The sequence below is a fragment of the Rhinolophus sinicus genome, chromosome 14 (assembly GCF_057876585.1).
Source record: "Rhinolophus sinicus isolate RSI-liver-muscle chromosome 14, RSI-T2T, whole genome shotgun sequence".
NCBI classification, from domain to species: Eukaryota; Metazoa; Chordata; class Mammalia; order Chiroptera; family Rhinolophidae; genus Rhinolophus; species Rhinolophus sinicus.
This window is the reverse complement of record NC_142514.1, coordinates 43,309,238-43,329,773: the sequence shown is the minus strand read 5'-3', so window position 1 is coordinate 43,329,773 and position 20,536 is coordinate 43,309,238. Positions and strand designations below refer to the sequence as shown.

Here is a 20,536-nt window from a genome sequence, read left to right as displayed (position 1 = left end):
AAGCAGATGAAATAGCAGAAGAGAGGGGAAGTTCTCTACTGTTAGAGAATTAGGAAGAAAACCTGCAGAGTGTGATGCCCTGAGCATCATTGGAAGAGAGTATTTCAAGAACGAAGTATCTCAAGCTGCTGAAAAACCAAGCAAAGTGAGGTTGCAAAGTATCTCTGGATTTAACAACAAAGAGGGTCATTTCGTTGAGATGGTGGAGGCCAAAGCCAGATTTTCAAAGGAGTTGAAGTGCCACGGAAGTGAACAACTGAAAAGGAGTGTGGCCTTACCTGTGTTATAAAACAAATGATGTTCTCTTGAACATGTGAGAATCCCACCCCTGGATATATGAAATATTCATTCTTCCTTGCTTATTTCAGTCATTTCTTCAACTGTTAAGGTCCAGCTTAAATAGGACCTCTCCTATAATACTCATAAAAGGCTTACTGCTTTACAAATATGGATTTTGTGCTACCTATGAGTGCATTGTTAGAATGTCGCATCACATAGATACGTAAATCTACCTATATGGCTACTAATCAAAGCATGGGCTTTGTAGTCAGGCCGACCCGAACTTGCATGCCTGTTTAGCCACTTACTAACTGTGTGACCTTGCCAAAGTTTACTTTATCCCTTGAGCCTCAGTTTTCCCATCAGCAAAATGGGGAAAGGGGTGATAATTGTATCTACTTCATAGAGTTTCTGAGAGTACTAAATTACATAATGCCTAAAAAATACTAAAGTGCCTGGCATTGTAGTCAATACATGCCAGCAATTATATCCACTGCTTTGGGGTGATTTCTCTGAATAGTTTTCAAATGCCTAATGCCCTTATCCTTCCCTCCATCTGATACACATCCCCATACCATTTGTTGGCTTTCTTTTTATAATTTTAGCTTTTTTTCCCACCAGGATTGATCATGTCCAATGGCCAGTCATGGAAGGAACAAAGAAGGTTCACCCTGACAACACTAAGGAACTTTGGCTTAGGAAAGAGGAGCTTAGAAGAACGCATACAGGAGGAGACCCAACATCTCAACCAGACAATAGAAGAGGAGAACGGTGAGTGTTTCCTAGGACAGATGCAGAAGACTGGCTCATTCCTTCACTGAACAGTTACTTAGGAAGCACGTAAGTGCCTATCCTGTACTCAGCACTGTGTTAGGTACTGAGAATGTAACTATGAATAACTAATCATGACCCTGCCATCACGGAGCTCTAGAATTAATCACAAGAAGATGGGGATTAAAGACATTACTGATTGATTTTTCAGTGAAGATGGCGAAGTAGATAAACACTGTGCTCACCTCCTCTCAGAACCACATCAATTACAACTAAACCACAGAACAACCATTATTGAGAATCACCTGAAGTCTAGCTGAACCAAAGCCCTACAACTAGGACATACAGGAGAAGCCACGTTGAGACTGGTAGGAGGGGCAGAGACACAAAACAGGCTGGTCCCACATCCATGTGAGACCATTAAAAACTGGGAGGCATAGCCCGGTTGTGGAAGTTCCCCTGAGGAGTGAGGGGTCCCATCACCTCCCCAAACTATGGTTTCAGTGCCGGGTAGAAGTTCCTATAACTTCTGACTGAAAACCCTCGGAGATTATGGCTGAGTGAGATGGACTGGGGCTGGAATCCCAGGTGCTCCTTTTAAAGGGAGCACACAAAGAATTACATACTCACTGTTGGACTTTCTCACTCTGAGCTCCAGCACTTGGGGAGCAAATCAAAAGGCAAAAGGCTCCAAGGATGCATGGGGAGTAACTGAATCGTCTAGCTGCAGGTTGAGGGCTGTAGGGGCAGCTTTCTCCCAGACCTTGGAGTTGGCAGAAGCCATTGTTTCTTTGTTGAGCCCTCCCCCTTCCTGTATGCAGACACATGCAGATGCATGCAGACAGCATATCTGAGTCTCCTTTAAACTGACTATTACCTTACCTCTGCCGCACCCTAGTGATTCCCTGAGACCATACCCCACCCAAGATTCAGGCACACCCTAGCCACTTCCAGTGGCTTTTCCATATAAGCAGTCTGCCTTAGCTCATGCTGCAGAATTTCCTAAAATCTCTCAAAGGTTTACAAAACCAAACAAGCAGTATCTGGTTTCCTCATGTCTCTTACCTCTGGCTGAACATCCCTAAGCTCAGTACCACTGGCAACCAGCCTTGGTTCACATATTGCCCTCTCAAGGCACCTCCAAGCACAGCACAGGTGTCAGCCATCTTGGGATTGCTTTGGGACTCATGCCAGTATGCCACAGGAAGGGCACTGACTACGGCTGAACTTGGCTTGCAGTGGATCCCTTGCAGAAGACCCCAGGGCTGGGAGGCCCCAGGGCTGGCATGCCCAGTGGCCAGCTTTGGACTGGGCTGGAGCATCACCCAGCCACTTCCAAGGACGACACACACAAAGGGCAGACTGGGCAGGTACCAGATCCCTGCTAAACCGAACCCTGCTCTGTAGCATCAGCCCCAGCACAACAGTTCCTCCACTATAGTCATAGCCAGTTCTCACATCAAATCAGCCTAAGGGTCAATCCCCCTCTTTGACAAGCAAACAGCAATCAAGTCTGTACAACAGGTGGGCACACACAACCGACACAAGGGACACACCGAGAGCACCCAGCTCTGGTGATGAGGTAGATTGTACCACTGCATCCCACAGGACACCTACTACATGAGTCCACTCTACTAAGACCGGGAGGAATAGCAACTCTTCATAGAAACAAACATAGGGAGGCAGCCAAAATGGGGAGACAAAGAAACATGTCCCAAATAAAAGAACAGAACAAAGCTCCAGAAAGAGAACTAAACGAAATGGAGACAAGCATTCTACCAGGCACAGAGTTCCAAACACTGGTTAGAAGGAAGCTCAGTGATCCCAGGGAGAACTTCAGCAAAGACATAGGAAACATAAAAATGGAGATAGAAAACATAAAAAAGAACCAATCAGACATAAAGATTATAATAACTGAAATGAAGAATACATTAGAGGGAATCAACAGTAGATTAGATGAGCAGAGGATCGAATCAGTGATTTAGAAAGTAAGACAGCAGAAAACACCCAATCAGAACAACAAAAAGAAAAAATAATCCAAAAAACTGAGGAGAGTTTAAGGGGCCTCTGGGACAACATCAAGCATACCAACATTTGCATCACAGGGATACCAGAAGCAGAGAAGAGAGTAAGAATTGAAAACCTATTGAAGAAATAATGACTGGAAACTTCCCTAACCTGGCAAAGGAAGTAGATATACAAGCTCGGGAAGGGCAGAGGATCCCAAAGAAGATGAACTCAAGAGGCCCACACCAAGACACATCATAATTAAAATGCCAAAGGTTGAAGACAAAGAGAGACTCTGAAAAGCAGCAAGAGAAAAGCAGTTATCTACATGAGAGCTCCCACAAGGCTGTCACCTAATTTCTCAACAGAAACTTTGCAGGCCAGAAAGTATTGGCAGGAAATATTCAAAGTGATGAAAAGTAAGGACCTACCACAAAGATTATTTTACCCAGCAAAACTATCATTTAGAATTGAAGGACAGATAAAGAGCTTCCCAGACATGAAAAAACTAAAGCAGTTAATCACCACCAAACCTGTATTACAAGGAATATTACACGATTTCTTTAAGACAAAAAAATCAAATATGTGAATAATAAAATGGCAATAACTACATATCTATCAAGTTACTTTAAATGTAAATGGATTAAATGTGCCAATCAAAATACAGGGTGGCTGAATGGATAAGAAAACAAAACCCTTATATGTGCTACCTACAAGAGACTCACTTCAGATCATAAGACATACACAGACTGAAAGTAAAGGGAGAAATATGTTTCATGAAATGGAAATGAAAAAACAAAAGCTGGGGTAGCATCACTTGTACCAGACAAAATAGATTTGACTTTAAAACAAAGGCTGTAACAAGTGACGAAGAGGGACCCAGTAATCCCACTTCTGGGTAATTATCTGAAGAAACTTAAAACACTACTTCAAGGGGCCATGGGCATCCATATGTTCATTACAGCATTGTTTACAATGGCCAAGATGTGGAGGCAGCCTGGATGTCTGTTGATGGATGAATGAAAAAAGAGTAGGTTGTACATATATACAGTGGAATATTGCTCGGCCATGGAAGGGAATGGATTCTCACCATCCATTGGCATGCATGGACCTGGAAGGTATTGTGCTGGAGTGAAGTATGTCAGAAAGACAAAGACAGATGCAATGTGATTTTGCTTATATGAGAATATGGAATCTAAAGAAGAAAATAAACAAACAAAACAGAAACAAACTCAAATACAGATAATATTTTGATGGTTGCCAACTAGGAGGGGGGTTGGGAATGGGTGAAAAGGGGGAAGGGATTTAGAAGTACAAATTGGTTGTTACTAAGTAGTCACGGGGATGTAGGGGATAGCATAAGGAATATAGTCAATAATATTGTAATAACTATGTATAGTGTCAGATGGGTACTAGATTCATTGGGAGGGGTTTTGGGGGAAGGGTGAAAAAGGTGAAGGCATTAAGAAGTGCAAATTGTTAGTTACAAAATAGACATGGGTATGTAAATTAAATCATAGGAAATATAGTCAATAATATGGTAATAACTATGTAACCAGGTGGGTACTAGACTACTCAGGGGGATCGCTTCTTAAGTTATATAAATGTTTAATGACTATGCTATACACTTGAAATTAATATAAAATAATATCGAATGTCAACTGTAATTGAAAAATTACAAAAAGGGGGAAAAAGTGAAGTGGAATAAGAGGTTCTAATTTCCAGGTATAAAACAAATAAGTTATGGAGATGTAATGTACAGCATGGGGAATATAGTCATTAATATTGTGGTAGCATAGTATGGTATCAGAAGGTTGCTGGACTTGCGGTGGTCACTTCGTTTTAGGTATATAAATGTTGAATAACTATTGTGTGTACCTGAAACTAATATAATATTGTATACCATATATATATATATATATATATATATATATATATATATATATATATATATATATTTAATCATCATAAAAAAAAAAAAGAAAGACGTTACCGATTTTAAATCCTGGTCATCAATTTGACTTCCCAGGCATTGCCTGAGAACATGCTATATGTCAGACCCAGTGTAGGATGCTGTGAAATGAGCCTAACATGTTTTTCTCCACTCGGTATGTCATATGTCATATAGAATCTCAGCAGAAAACGGAAACAAACCAATCTGAAGGATCCATCTTTTGTTCCATCTGCAGGACAGCCTTTTAACCCTCATTTCAAGATCAACAGTGCAGTTTCCAATATTATTTGCTCCATCACCTTTGGGGAGCGCTTCGAGTACCAGGATGATCAATTCCAAGAAATGCTGAGGTTGCTGGATGAGGTCATCGCTCTGGAAGTGTCAATCTTTTGCCATGTAAGCAGTTCTCTTTTTATATCTTGGTTTAGGACTTTGGGGCTAATGTCAGACACAGATGGGTTTATTTAAGCTAAAATATAAATTTTTAAACCTGACTTCAACATAATCTTATCTAAAATCAGTCTGTGACTCTAGTGTTTTTGATGATATTGTTAAATATTTGTGACATGACATGCACTTAGGAACCGATGTTTTATTTAAAAAGAGTAATAGTGTCATTGCCTTTGAGTCTCTCCTCTCCACGTCCCTCCCGAAACCAGCCATCTCCCTCCTCCCTCAGAAGTACTCGCCTGTGCCTGGCTTCACCCTTGGCAGGTTGTTTTGAGATTCGACTGTGTTAGTGGCTCTTTTGGAAAATTCTGATTGTATTCCATTTTATAACTGTGTCATTCTTTGTTACTCTGTTCTCTGCTGATGGACACCTGGGTGCTTTCCAGGTTTTGGATGTTAGGAATAAAGCTGCCACAAACATTGTAGTACAACTGTTCCTGTGGATACATCCACTCATTTCTCCTACATATAGGTGTATTCCAGGACATTAAAGATGCCTAAAGATTCCCAAAGCAGTTACAGTATTTACATGCCCTTCAACAGGATATATGAAGGATAGTCCTGTTTAGGCCTTTGCATTTGCTATTCCTTCCACCTGGAATGTTCTTCCTCTGAAATCTGTATAATCCTAGCCCCTCACTTCATTAAAGTGCTGCTGAAATGTCTACGTGGATTGGTCATACCTGATGATCCTACAAGAGGCAGCACCCCTGTCATCTTTTCCCATTCCTTTATTCTATTTTCCTTCATGGCAATTAGTGTGTGTGTGTGTGTGTGTGTGTGTGTGTGTGTGTGTGTGTGTGTATGTGTGTGTTATGATATATATGTGTGTAATATATACAGAGGGTGCCCAAAAATGCATACACACTTTAAGAAAGGAAAAAACCTAATTTGGTAGGATAAAGACATTTAGGGTTCAAATCTCAACCCTCCTTTGGTGGGCCCTGCACGCGAGGCCTGTGAGTCTGTCAAAAACTCTATTCAGCTTCTTGATCTCATCCAATTTTCTGGATTTGTAAGACACTTTTAGTGAAAGAAACGGCCTCAAGTGTTAAGGGACCTCTCTGGTGTCCAGAAGTGGATTTATTATTATTTATTCCCAGCTAGCATCATTGCCTGGAGGTTATGGAGCCATCATACCAAATGGATAAAGAAGTCAGCATGACTCCTGGCACATGAAAAGGGCATAATGAATATGAGCTATTATTATTACTGTAAAAGTTATTTATGAATTCCTTGTTCTCAATTCTAGTCATGGTGGTCCCAAATTCAGTGATTCTGTTTTCCTCCTTTCTATTAAGACAGAACACGGGGAGTCCTGAGAGTTCAGTGGGTCCCCAGCTGACATTCCCCAGGGAAAAGAAATTCCTGGAAGGGTAAGAAGGATTTCTTAAGGGTAACAAGCATTTCTTAGAGTCCCTAAATACACCAGTCTTGTTGATAGACAACTACGCATACTTTATCTCAGTGAATTTTCACAACAATCCTTTAAAGGTGAAATGAAGCAGCATAGTGTATGCAGGCAGATATGGGCGTGTGTAAGCAAATCCAGATAGTGGTCCACTTGCTCTCTCTTAAGGGCTTAGTGGATCTCATGTCCAAAGTTGTTTCCTGTGTTTTGTTTTTAAAGAACAAATGGGGGTGGGGGACAAGTGTGGTTTCCTATTGATGCTGTAATAAATTAACTTACTGGATCATAACAACAAAAATGTATCATCTGGTCACCAGAATAGCTCTGGGGCCCCATTTCTAGCAAGGTAAACTAAGGAACAGCAAGTTACAGCAGCATCAGCTTCATCAGCACCATCACCACCAAAGTATCACAGCTAGAAAGCAGCAGAACTAATGGTCAAGCGCATGTCATCTCTTAAGTCCAGGTGATTTTCTATTATGCCATGCTGTTTTCTACCAGATACTGTTGGAGAAAATATATTCCAAAACTACTGTATTTAAAAAAAATGTCTTACCCACATGGAGATTACACCTCAGTGTAGGCAGACAAACGAACATATATGTTTAACAAATAAAGTACATATACTGGGGTTGCGAAAAAAATGTTTACATATGACTTGTATTCATCCTTTGTTATTGGTATATACTGAGTATTACAATTTTGATACAGTTTTTTCCATTCTTAAAATGTGTATGCATTTTTTGGCACCCTCTGTATATATTACATATAACACACACACACACACACACACACACACACACACACACACAATAATTGCCATGAAGAAAACAAAACAGAATGAAGGAATGGGAATTGGTGACAGTGTTTCTGCCTCTTATAGGCTCATCAGATATGACCACTCCAAGTAGACATTTCAGCAGCACTTTAATGAATTGAGGTGCTGGGATTATACAGATTTCAGAGGAAGAACATTCCAGGTGGAAGGAATAGCAAATGCAAAGGCCTAAACAGGACTATCCTTCATGTCATTGCAGAGGCCAATGGAGCAGGACTGGAGAAAGTAAGATGGCGGAAGTGACAGCAAAGGATGAGACAGGTGTTTGCAGGGGCCAGCTCGAGTAGAGCTTATATGCTCAGAGAATGATGTAGAAGTTTAAGTGTGTCATGGAAAGTCATTGAAGAACTAAGAGCCAGAAAGTGAAATGATCTGATTAAACTGTTAAATGACCATTCTAGCAGTTCTATGGAAAAATAGACGGGGAATGGGTTTAAGAATAGAATCAGAAAAACTGTTGGAGGCTGTTACAGCATCCGGGTAAGACATAGTGGTTTGTACTACGATGACAAATCAGTTGGGGTGGTGTAAGGTGGTCTGAAACTGGATATATTTTGCACAGAGTGCTGAAATGCTTTGCTGGAGACATAAAAAGAGGGATGAGAGAGAAGAAAAGAGTCAAGGTCTAAGAGTCAAGGTCTCAAGCAAAAGCAAGAACGAGAACACTGGGGTTGTCTGAAAAAGTGGAAAACTGATACCATGTTGTCTCCATGACTGTTTTGTTTTTCTCAATTAGCTGTATAATATGTTTCCATGGATAATGAAATTCATTCCTGGACCACACAAAACAGTCTTAGTCAAATGGGAGAAACTGAAATTGTTTATTGCCCGTGTGATTGAAAACCACAGGAGAGATTGGAATCCTGACAAACCAAGGGATTTTATAGATGCATACCTCAAGGAAATAGAAAAGGTGAGGAAACCAAAGTTGTTTCTTGTGTTTTGTTCTTAAAGAACAAATGGGAGGGAGGGGGAAGTATATGTACTAGTTTCCTATTGATGCTGTAATAAATTAACTTAGTGACTCACAACAACACAAGTTTATTCTCTTATTGCTCAGAAGGTCAAAAGTCTGAAACCAGATGGACTGGGCTAAAGTCAAAGGGTTGGCAGGGCTGGCTCCTTGGAAAGCTCTAGAGGAGAATCTGTTTCCTTGACTTTTCCAGCTTCTAGACCCTGCCTACATTGCTTGGCTCATGGCTCCTTCCTACATCGTCAAAGCTATCAATGCAGCATCTTCTCTGCTACCATCCTTACATCTTCCCTTACTACCCTCTTGCCTCTTGTGATTCTCTTGGGCCCACTGGGGTTATCCAGGATAATCTAACCATATCAAGGTCATTACCTTAATCATATCTATAAAGTCCCTTTTCCTTATGAGATAACACTCACAGGTTCCAGTAATTAGACACGGACATCTTTGTGGGTCATTATCAGCCTACCACAGGGGAATAGATACAGAGGCAGTATTTCATAGAGTGGAAGAGGACCATTAAGTCAGGATGGATGCGGTAATTAGAAATAAAGACGGGTTCAGTGGCATTTGGCTTGAGGCCTTGGGAATGCCCAAACACTGCCTTTTCATCTTCCATTCTCTACCCTACACGCATAGCTGAAGGAGCTATATGAAAAAAGGAAAGGTAAGAACTGAGCCTCAGAGCACCATTTCATTATTAGTTGGGCCTGTGCCCAGTGACCTACCCCTTCCCTCAGTCCCCAGTGCAGAACCCAAGTAAAGCTGAGTCGGATGCGAGAGCTAATCCTCAGTGCCTAAGTGGGACCCCACATCATCCACTTCCCAACAGTATTGGAAAGAAACGAGAAAAAGCCAAATTGGATGTGTAGCTTTGAACGCACCAACCCCTCTGATTAATACGCATCATTGCATTAATGTCATAGTTTTTGACTCATCACACTATCTGTTCCTACTGTGGAAGTTGGCAGAATGGTGGATTTCTTTGCCATCTCCTGCCTTATTTCAGCTTATTGGCACAATATTAACAGAAGCATTGACTTCTGTTCAGAGGAGGAGACTTCACTTGCTATGTGGTGTGCAGGTATGGGACCACACATGGAGGGAATGCTGAGAAATTGAAGCTTTCAGAGGAAGTGGTGAACGTGATGAAATGCCATGAGGATTGGTTAATAGAATCAGAAAGATTCCACCAAGAAGGAAAAGATTAACCGAGAAATGTATAAATTACTGTACATAAGAGGAATTCAGTTTATTCCTTCTAGTATCAGTGTAAATATTTGAAGAGTATTTGCTATGTGCCCTTTGCATCTCACGTGATTCCTAATGTCATCTTCATGGGTGTGGTTTGTTATTTCTATTTATAACACAGGAAACTGATGCACAGAGAGGTTAAGTGACTTGCCCTGGGGCATAGAGAGAGTGAGTTGTGTGGTTAATATTGGAACCCAAGTCTGTCTCTCCACTCATAGCCTCTCTTTCCACTTACAGATAGCTTCTCCCAAATTATACACATAAATAATAGTTGTCTTGATTTTCACCCACCCAAACTAATGACAGCTTCCAGCAGTTGGGCAGGATGATGCTAATAATGATATTACTCTAATAAGACCCTGCCCCCTGAGGAGACCAAGGGAAAGCCATTTCTCCTGGGGATCTTCCCTTCCACATGAAGCTTCTGCGTATTGTGGCAACTGAGAACCCTCTGACTAAACTAATAAACGTGGTGCTTTCTAGCATGCGGACAATCCTACTTCAAGCTTCAATGACGAAAACCTCATCGTCAGTACCCTGGACCTGTTCTTTGCTGGAACGGAGACAACTTCGACAACACTGCGCTGGGGTCTGCTTTACATGGCTCTCTACCCAGAAATCCAAGGTGAGCGTGTCAGGGAGTAAGTAGGCCTGGGCCAGGACACAATAGTGCCTCCTGGGACACACAGCCCCAAAGTTGGGGGCAAAAGATAGCATGGTAGAATGGGAAGATAGGTAGGAGCCAATGTGGACTCAGAATGGCAGGCTCTTCAATTTTTCTGTCAGGATTGTGATGGATCCACGTAATACAAATATAACAGAGACCCTGCCATCAGGAAACTCAGTCTAGTAGGGAGCTGGTGAAGGTAATTGACATTGTGGTGAGTTCCAGGAAAGAGTTATATTCTCACATGAAATCTGGTTCTAGGGGAAGTTAGACATCAGATCGTACAAAACAAGAAAGGAAGGAAGGAAGGAAGGAAGGAAGGAAGGAAGGAAGGAAGGAAGGAAGGAAGGAAGGAAGGAAGGAAGGAAGGGAGGGATTGAAAGAGGGAAGGAAAGAAGGAAGGAAGGAAGGAAGGAAGGAAGGAAGGAAGGAAGGAAGGAAGGAAGAAAGGGAAATATGGTCCTAGCCTTCCCTCCTATTAAGTAATGTCGTCCATTGCCATGTGGATAAAGTTCAGACTCTTTGGTCTGTTATATCACAGCCTCGGATGTGCCTCTCCTCCTTAGCAGCCTCAAGTCCGCCTCCCTACATGGTTGCTTCACTAAATTACACGTCATTTTCTTTGCACAGTCTTTATTTATGCCTCTGTGTCATCACACCTGTTCTTCCATCTACAGGAATGTATTTCCCTAATTTCTGTACATGGTAAACAACTAGCTAGCTCTGTTTGGAGAATCTACTAAATACTCCCCCTCATAACTTGTTTCCCCACTTGTCTAAGAAATTACAAGCATTTTTTTCCTCTAAAGATGACCTAATGCACCTCCATTATTGTCCTTATCTCACATTATTTATATATCTTCTCCTCAGATTGCATATCTTCCCCACTCAATGACTGTGACTGTTATAATTATTTTTCTCTCTCCAGGTCACAGAACAGTTTGAGTATAGGAGAGATCAGATCTGTTACAATACAGTTTTTTAAACTGTCGGTAACAGTTTATTAACAGGACATAAAATCAATTTTCTGAATCAACAATTTTTTCCTAAAATAAAAATAGAATAGAAAAGATCAGAAAGCTCCCCATGTAGTAAGGATAAGTTTCTTCATGAAAACATATACGTATATATTCTGAGTCATGATGTAAAATGCCTTGTAACTGTAAATTACATTTCTAAAAACGTTTGAAACCTGCCACGTTAGGATATAGACTTGATTCTACAATAGAGGCTCTAAAATAATAATGGCTTAAGATGATAAAAGTTTACACCCATGGTCATAGCAGTATTATTCAAAAGAGCCAAGAGGTGGAAGTAACCCAAGTGACCACTGGTGCATGAGCAGATAAACAAAATGTGGGGTATATTGGAATGTCATTCAGCCTTAAAAAGGAAGGAAATTCTGATACATGCTACAATTAATGAACCTTTCAGACATTATGTTAAGTTAAATAATCCAGTCACAAAAACACGAATACTGTATGATTCCACTTATATGTATAGTACCAAGAGCACTCAAATTCATAGAAACAGACAGTGGAATGGTAGTTGCCAGAGGCTGGGGAAAATGGGGAGGCATTGTTACTGAATATAGCATTACTGTTTTGTATAATAAAAAAGTTCTGGAGATTGCTTACATAATAATGTGAGTATACTTAACACTATTAAACTGTACACTTAAAAATGATTAAGATGATATATTTTATGTTATGTATATTTTATCACTTTTAAATTTTTAAATGGACAGTAAAGTAAAACGATAGAAATTTATTTCACTCACAGGTAAACCTTTAAATTGGCCTCTGCAGAGCCATTTGGGTTCCAAGCTCTTTCCAATATGTTTTTCTTTTGTGTCTAAAATGATGCCACTCTCAAATGGCTCCACCCTACAGCTGCTTTTCTACCAATAAGAAGGGAAGAAGTAGAAGGCAGCATATATCCTTCCTTAAGGGCATATTGCAAGTATTAAACATCCCTCCTACATACATTCTATTGTTCAGAACTCAGTCACATAGTCACATTTAGTCACAAAAAAATGTGGGAAACTAGTCTTTGGCTGGGAAGCCAGGTATCCAGTTAAAATCTCTGTTACTATAGAAAAAGGAAAAAACAGAGATTGAGAAACAATTAACAGCTTCTATCATTTGTTGGGTGCTCACCTATATCAGTTCACATAAATCTCAAAATATCCTTAAGATGAAGGTAGATTTAGCCTCACATAATAAGAAGAGGAAACTGAGGATCAAAGATTTTAAGTAACGTAGAACAGTAATTGGTTAGAGCAAATGTGTGCAACCAGAATTGTCTTACAGCAGGGCCTGCTTTCCACTCTTATATATCCTTGAGAAACAAGAGTCTAGAAAGCCTACTCTAATTTTAGCCATTCTGATTCTGGTTATTCCATTCCTTCGCGTAGCCAGGCTCAAGGAAAGTTGTGGCATAATCGACTAATAGAACTTTCTCTTCTTTTCCAGAAAAAGTACAAGCTGAGATCGACACAGTGATTGGCCGGTCACAGCCTCCGAGCATGGCTGCTCGAGAGTCCATGCCCTACACCAATGCCGTTATCCATGAGGTGCAGAGAATGGGAAATATCATCCCCTTGAACGTGCCCAGGGAAGTGACAGTTGACACCACCCTGGCTGGATACCACCTGCCCAAGGTAATTAGGGACTCCCTGCCTCAGATCTTCAAGTGCATCTTTTTAAATGATACGAATCTGAACTTGAAAAGTGACATTGTATTCTTGCCCTGGGGAATCACTTAAGTGGGGAGCGAGTTATGTTATACCCGATTTAACACTAGTTTTTTTCCCCCTTGTATGGCCTTTAGAGATATGATAGTTATTATGGAGGGGAAGGGGGATTCTCAGGTCAAATACGTTTAGGCAAAGATTGACTTTTCTTTGCTGTAGAATTTCTCACTGTCGTTTTTGTTATATAATGTGTACTATGAATCTTTGTGGAGATACAGCCGGCAGCAGTTCATAGTGAGACTTTGTCATCGAATCTTACTCTTTGCCTTATTAGAGCATCTCACAGGACAGGGACTTGCCAGATTTACTTTGGAAAATTCTGCCTCACAATACTGGGCTCGTAGCATAATACAATACGAAGGGACGGTTGAGACCACTTGGGCCAACATCCCATCAGTGCTGGTGTTTCTAACATACTATCCCCACAGGCATTTGTCCAGCTTTTACTTACAGCCCTGTTTTGGGACTGTCTCATAAGAGAAACCAATCCAAGTGTGTGCAATATTAATTATTAGAAATGGAGAAAATGTAACCAACACTTATTAAGCAATAATTATGTGCCATGGACTACATAGGTTCTTTCAAAATGTCTTAATTAGTCCTCAGAATAACTTTTCTTCTTATTTTATAAACTGGGAAATCAATGCTCGGAGCAATTCACCTTGTGTGAGAATTCTCAACTACAAAGTGACGAGTTGAGTTGCAGAACCAGATCTGTTCTCATTCCACACTCATCTTTTTTTGTAGTACACCGTGTTCTCTACACAGAAGTTAATTTACTTTGACTTTAAAAGAGTCTTGCAATTGTTCTCATTTGGTCTCTGTTAAATTCTGTCTCTTCACAAAGGAAAATGTGATCTCACTCCGCCCACCCCTTTTAGGATTTCAGCGGGCAGTTCTCCTGTGCCCCCTAGCGTCCTCTCTGCGCACTGCACATTTACAGTTCCTTTGCTTTCTTTCTCACCACCTTGTGGGTCCATTCCAGCTTGTGTGTGTTTCTCTATGTGTGTCGTACAAAGAGGCAGAACCCGAGTTGCTTACCCATTCGATACTCCTTGGTCACTGTCCCTGCAGAGTCAGGAACAGCAGCTATTCCTACAGCTACTGCATTCACTATTTTCTAACTGATTGACTGTTGTAGGTGAAGGCTGAGGTTTAAATTGTTTTGTTTGCAATTTTCTACCAATTCACTGAAGTCCAGAGAACCAGCGCAGCTCAACAAACTCGTTCTACGACCGATTTTTAATGTCAACTTTACTAACAATCCTGGAAACTCAGAGATCTAATTGAGTATGTTATAAAGGCTAAGAGCCATGGTTTTCATGCCCGAACAGGGGTCAGGCAATGGATCGCTCACCTCAGAGTGATGAGAAGCTATTGAAGGGTATCTATCCAGTTCCAGTTGTAGGTAGATGGGTAGATGCGTGTGACATGATTAAAGGATGTTCAAAGTAACTCTGCTTTCAGAGTGTGGAGCAGATTGAAAGGGGAAAGAGAGGCTATGAGGCATAGTTAGCCAGCTATGATAGGAGTACAGACAAGCAAGGTTGGTAGCCTGGACTAAGACGGCAACAGTGCACACAGAATGGAGGAGACAGAATCAAAAGAAATTTCAAGTAAGTTGACCAGCCTCACTGAAGGATCAGATGAGGCACAATAAGGGGAAGGCAGGCTTTGAGGAGGACTCTTGGGGTTCTTTCTGTATGCTTTCATGACAGTGATTCCTTTTACTGGGCACCTGATTCTATTATTAAACCTCTTCTGCAGTGAAGTAGACATTGGAGGGAAGAGAATGGGAGAAACAGAATGAGCCATCTTTTACCGTGGTAGAGCTGCCATAGTTATCACTTCACTGAGCAAAGGGGTTGATTTCGGTGCAGTACTGACTGGCAAGCTGTTATGTTCTTCTCTCGTTGATGCACACGTGCCCCTCCCAAGTCCTGCACTTACTTGTCCCTGTGGATAAGATCCATACTGCAGTGAAGAGGAACCACATTTCCCTAGTAAAATTCCCAGCAGGCGATTCCAGTGCATCATTGCAAGTTATCCCATGGCAAAGAGCGGGGTCATGGGTGGGGTGGGTGTCTGAGAAGACTGTGGGTTGGGGAGCGGGGATGTGGTCAGGCCCAGGCTTGGGAGCAGGGGACTTCCACCCCTCTGCAGAGGTGTGTTGTGAGGGGCAAGCCTTGCCTGAGTCTTTTCTGCCTTCTCCAGGGGACCATAATCCTGACCAATCTGACTGCACTGCACAGGGACCCCACAGAGTGGGCCACCCCTGACACATTCAATCCGGAGCATTTTCTGGAGAATGGACAGTTTAAGAAAAGGGAAGCCTTTCTGCCTTTCTCAATAGGTAAGTTATGAAGGATGAGTGTGTGAGTCCAGAGTCCCACTCTCAGCCCTTCCTGCTCTTCTCCCTGCGGTCTTTTGCCTTAGTTGAACCATCTCCGGATAGCCCTGCCCAGCGTGACTCCCTGTGACTGTGGTTGCACCACAGGACTCCCTGGTCAGCGTTGCTTCAGGCTGCCCTGACTTCTCAGCCCTCACTGGCCTCTGATTTCAGCTTCACTTTGTTCTGTCCCCCAGAACACTGGGGACAGAGACTCAGACCTCCCCTCTTGCTCACAGAGAAGGCTGGGCACTAGTTGTCTTTAGAGAATCTTTAAATGTCCCAAGTTCTTTTCAAGGGCCACCCACTCATACAGAACTTGACACAATTTATAATAAGCGGATAAGGGGGATCAAGGAAAGGGGCTGCTTGCTTATCATGGGCAGCAGGAGCGACTCTGATTACCGCAGCTTGACAGTATAAACACTCCCAGAAGAAGTCCTTTTGCCTTTTCTAATTTTAATTAGCTTTAGAATCTAGTTAATGCATTTACATGGTAGACAACTCAATAGTGCAAAAGAGGATGCTATAAAAACTCTCACATTTCCAAACCAGCCAGTTCCGAAAGGATGTTTACTTAAAACATTGTCAAATGAAAAACAAAAATTCTGAATATATTTGTTAGTATTGAAAAAGGTATGTTTCATAGATTATTTCAAGTAATTTCCCAATTCTTCAGTTCTATAAATATTTCTGAGCATCTATTATGTGCCAAGTATTTAGTGCTGAGGATATGACAACAAATAAAGCAGGAAAAAAAAAGTTCCCACACAGCATGTTCTTGTATAACCTATAAGGTTCAAATTGCTATCACTACTTTAAAGGTAATGAAACTGAGGCTTTGAGGTCTTACCATGGCATTGTTATATCTCTTATTGTCTTACTTTTATTTTTCACACTTTTTTTTCCTTTTTGCATTGAATATGTATTGTTTAGGGAGAAAAGAGGTTAATACACATGCAAGAGAGATGGTGGTAGTGACCATTGTGGGGTACTGCAGTCGAAGTGGGGTGAGAACAGAATTTGCCAAGGGGTGGAGGATGATGGCAGAAGCCTAAAGTGGGTGTCAGAGCACGATCAACATGAAGCGGGGTCTGCACAGGGTGCTTGTGACAGCGATGGGAGATAAGTTACATAAATGGGATGCGGATCCAATTACTAAACATGGAGGATAATGGGAGGAAGAAAGATACAAATAGAGAAAGGGAGCTAATAGAATGAACTCTGTTTTGTTGGATTGGAATCGGGTCATGGATATGAACTCTATTTTTTGATAGGTAGGTAGGTAGTTAGGTAGATAGATGTAGAAATAAATATATGAAAGTCTGACAATTGAGGTTGCGAAGTTATCCTAGAAAAAGTGCTACATACCTCATTACTGAATATCACACGGTCACCTTCAAAGTACTCCCTTTGGGAAGCTATGAACCTATGACAGTGCCTAGTCCACCCTTAAAAGCAATTTTGGAACTTTTTTCTGGAATGGTCATCAGAACTGTCGTTGTATTACACTTAATGCAATGAATGTCTTCAAAATGTCTTCCTTTCATTATTTCTTTCATCTTTGGGTAAAGAAAGAAGTCACTGGGGGCCAGATCAGGTGAGTAGGGAGGGTGTTCCAATACAGTTATTTGTTTGCTGGCTAAAAACTCCCTCACAGACAGTGCCATGTGAGTTGGTGCATTGTCGTGATGCAAGAGCCATGAATTAGCAAAAAGTTCAGGTCGTCTAACTTTTTCATGCAGCCTTTTCAGCACCTCCAAATAGTAAACTTGGTTACTTGTCAAGTTGGTACAAATTCATAATGAATAATCCCTCTGATATCAAAAAAAGGTTAGCAATATCGTTGCAACAATTTCACGAACTTAATTGTCAGACCTTGTAAATGTAAATGTGGGTGTGTATATACTCACATTACATACACACATGGGTTTCCTAGCTCTACCCACTGAGATGTCCTGAGAGCAACACCACCTTGATACCAATGAGCATCTCTAATGTCCAGATCGTGGTTTCCAGATATCATTATCCACTTAAAGGAACCAGGACTTCTGTGGAAAACGGCTGATTCCAGGCTGAGGAAGAGAAAGCATAAGATGAGCCTGGAATATCTTTTTGTGTCCAAAAGTGAGGAAATACTAGCTTGAATGGGCCTTTACTAGCCAAATATGGAATATCCTGAGCATCAAGGCAAATAATAACAGACTTAAACCCTTTGAATAAAAATAGGAATGTGTGAATTCATACTGATATAAATAAATGAGTGAATAAATAAAATGGAGAGAGAAAGAATTTCCTTTTCAGGAATGCTAACTAAGAAATGTAGAGGGAATGATCACATTTTAATCATGGCTCATGATTTGGCAGCCATTAGAGTAATAAAAAATTCGACCAAGAAATAGCAAAAGAAACTACCATGTTTCCCCGAGAATGAAACCTAGCCAGAACATTAGCTCGAATGCGTCTTTTGGAGCGATAATTAACATAACACAGGGTCTTATATAAGACTCAGCCTTATATTGTATTAAAATAAGACTGGGTCTTATATTAATTTTTGCTCCAAAAGAAGCATTAGACATGATGGTCCAGCTAGGTCTCATTTTCAGTGAAACACAGTAATTCAATGAGGACTGGTCTAGTAACATACTCTCGAGTAGTATTTATTAGTTGCAAAGAGAAAAAATAATTGTACAGGGGAGAATTTCATAGACACGTCTGTAAGTAAGTGATCAAAGTTAACTTCACCAATAATGGAACCAATCAAAATCGTGTACCACCTGATAGGGTGAAATGAGAAGAGCACAGCCTCACTCTGGCAATATCCCACCACAAATGCATGATCTCATGACCTGAATCTAATCATGGGAAACATGAGAGACATTTACCAAATAATTGGTCTGTCATCTTCAAAAATGCCAGTCTTGAAAGTTGAGGATTCCTTTGCATAACAGCCTAATATAATCAGATACTAAACTTGATCATTTTACAATAAAGGACATTATTGGGACAACTGGCAATGATGATTTCCTAATTTGACGGTTATATTGTGGTTATGTTGGAGAATGTCCTTGATTCAGGAAAGTCATACTGAAATTTCATGGGTACTATATAGGCAGTTTACATACAAATAACTCAGCAAACATCAGTTTTCTATATTATTCTTGCAAGTTTTCTGTACATTTGAAATTATTTTAGAATAAAAGACATGATATGGAAAGTATCATAGTAAAGGAGTGTAATATACAGAAAGCTATTTTAGGTATGCTACCACCCACACGGCTTTTTTTAAAGGTAGTCTTTTCAATTGTATTCTTCTTTTTTTTAATAATTAACCAGATGAAGTTAAGGATATGCTATTTTATAGCTAAATGTTTATGATTATCCAGAAGATGTATCAAAATATTTTGTTTTGCTATATGCATTCTTGTATTCAGTGTGTAGCTCACACAATACATGCAATAAAGTTCCCAGCTTAAACACACACATTTCCACTAATCCCTAGGGTGGTAACTTCATTTGCCCCGAATCGCATGGCTATGAAGTGGGAGGAGTTGAACTGCATCTCTGACCTTCTGCCTCCAGCTCTGGACTCATACACCTGGTGTGGCATGTGGTTAGGACAGGGCCAAGCATGGGCCTCGGCCTGAAGGCTCCAGTCTGGGGCCCACACATCACAAGCCAAGGCCCTGTTGGGGGAAGGACCGCCATGTATAAGGAGGGAGGCTGAAGCAGTTCCTATGTGGAGCCCACCCGTGTCAGTGAGACCCCCAATCATTGAGGAGGAAAACGTGACATAGGGGAAAGATGCCTTGTGCTTCAGAAGCCCTGCTCTGACATCTACTGGCTTCATTTTTGGACAGTTTTTTTTCAGCAATTGAAAAAACAACAGAGAATTTTGTTTTCTGCTTTTGTCATTGTTTGCTAATTGATTTCTGAAAGCCTGTAGGCTAGACAGCCTTTCTAGGTCAACCCAGGCCTCCTACTTCTATTGTCTACATGCTGCCCCTTCATCCCGATGCCTCACCTGTCTGACCTCTGAAGGCACTGGAGTTTGTGAGTCTGGACTAATGTTTATGCTTAAGCCAGGTGGCTGTCAGATTGAAAGCCCCATGGCCTAGTGGGCCCTCCTCTGTTCAGATTTTGAACACGTGGTAGATTTCAGTCAGGGCTAGGCATTGGCACCAGCTGGGAAGATAACTCGTCTTATTTTCTTGTCTTTCAGGAAGGCGGGCATGCCTTGGAGAACTATTGGCCAAGACTGAGCTGTTTATTTTCTTCACTTCCCTTTTGCAAAAATTTACCTTTAAGCCCCCCCATGATGAGAAGCTGACCCTGAAATCCAGAATGGGCATCACCATCTCCCCAGCCAGCCACCGCATCTGTGCTGTTCCTCGGGCATGAAGTGTTGAGGAAGGAGAGGGGAAAGGAAAGCAAGAAGAGTCGGCATGTCCTCCCTTTGAAGGCACGGCGCCTGCTCAGAAGTGAGGGAACAGAATTGAAGTAGCTCTGAGGAAGATTGTAGGCATTGGACTCAGAGAACCTGTATCCACATCCACTTTGTTATCTCCTACACTGCAGCCTTGAGCAAATCATGTATCTTGTGATTTACCTTTTCATCCAGGAGATGAAAAGAGATAATGATTCCTTCTGGAAAGGAAGAATTGCTGTGAGAATCACAGAAAATAATGGGCTTTACGTGATTTGGAAACCATAAAGCACATCATAAAATTTATCGCTGTAATCTGCCTCTTTCTTGCTTCTTTCCTCAGACATCAACTTATCTCTGGC

At 41.2% G+C, this 20,536-nt stretch overlaps 1 protein-coding gene across 1 annotated transcript in view; it reads left to right on the top strand.

The window, feature by feature from the left end:
- LOC109437244 (cytochrome P450 2J2-like) overlaps positions 1–20,480 on the top strand; it is a 47,513-nt gene extending 27,033 nt beyond the window's left edge. The window contains exons 4-10 of the mRNA XM_074334799.2: positions 901–1,050; positions 5,247–5,407; positions 8,447–8,623; positions 10,421–10,562; positions 13,079–13,266; positions 15,574–15,712; positions 19,971–20,480. Of these exons, the coding sequence (XP_074190900.2) occupies positions 901–1,050; positions 5,247–5,407; positions 8,447–8,623; positions 10,421–10,562; positions 13,079–13,266; positions 15,574–15,712; positions 19,971–20,149 (1,136 nt within the window). The 3' untranslated portion in view covers positions 20,150–20,480. The remainder of the gene's footprint in view (positions 1–900; positions 1,051–5,246; positions 5,408–8,446; positions 8,624–10,420; positions 10,563–13,078; positions 13,267–15,573; positions 15,713–19,970) is intronic.
- The last annotated feature ends 56 nt before the right edge of the window (positions 20,481–20,536 follow it).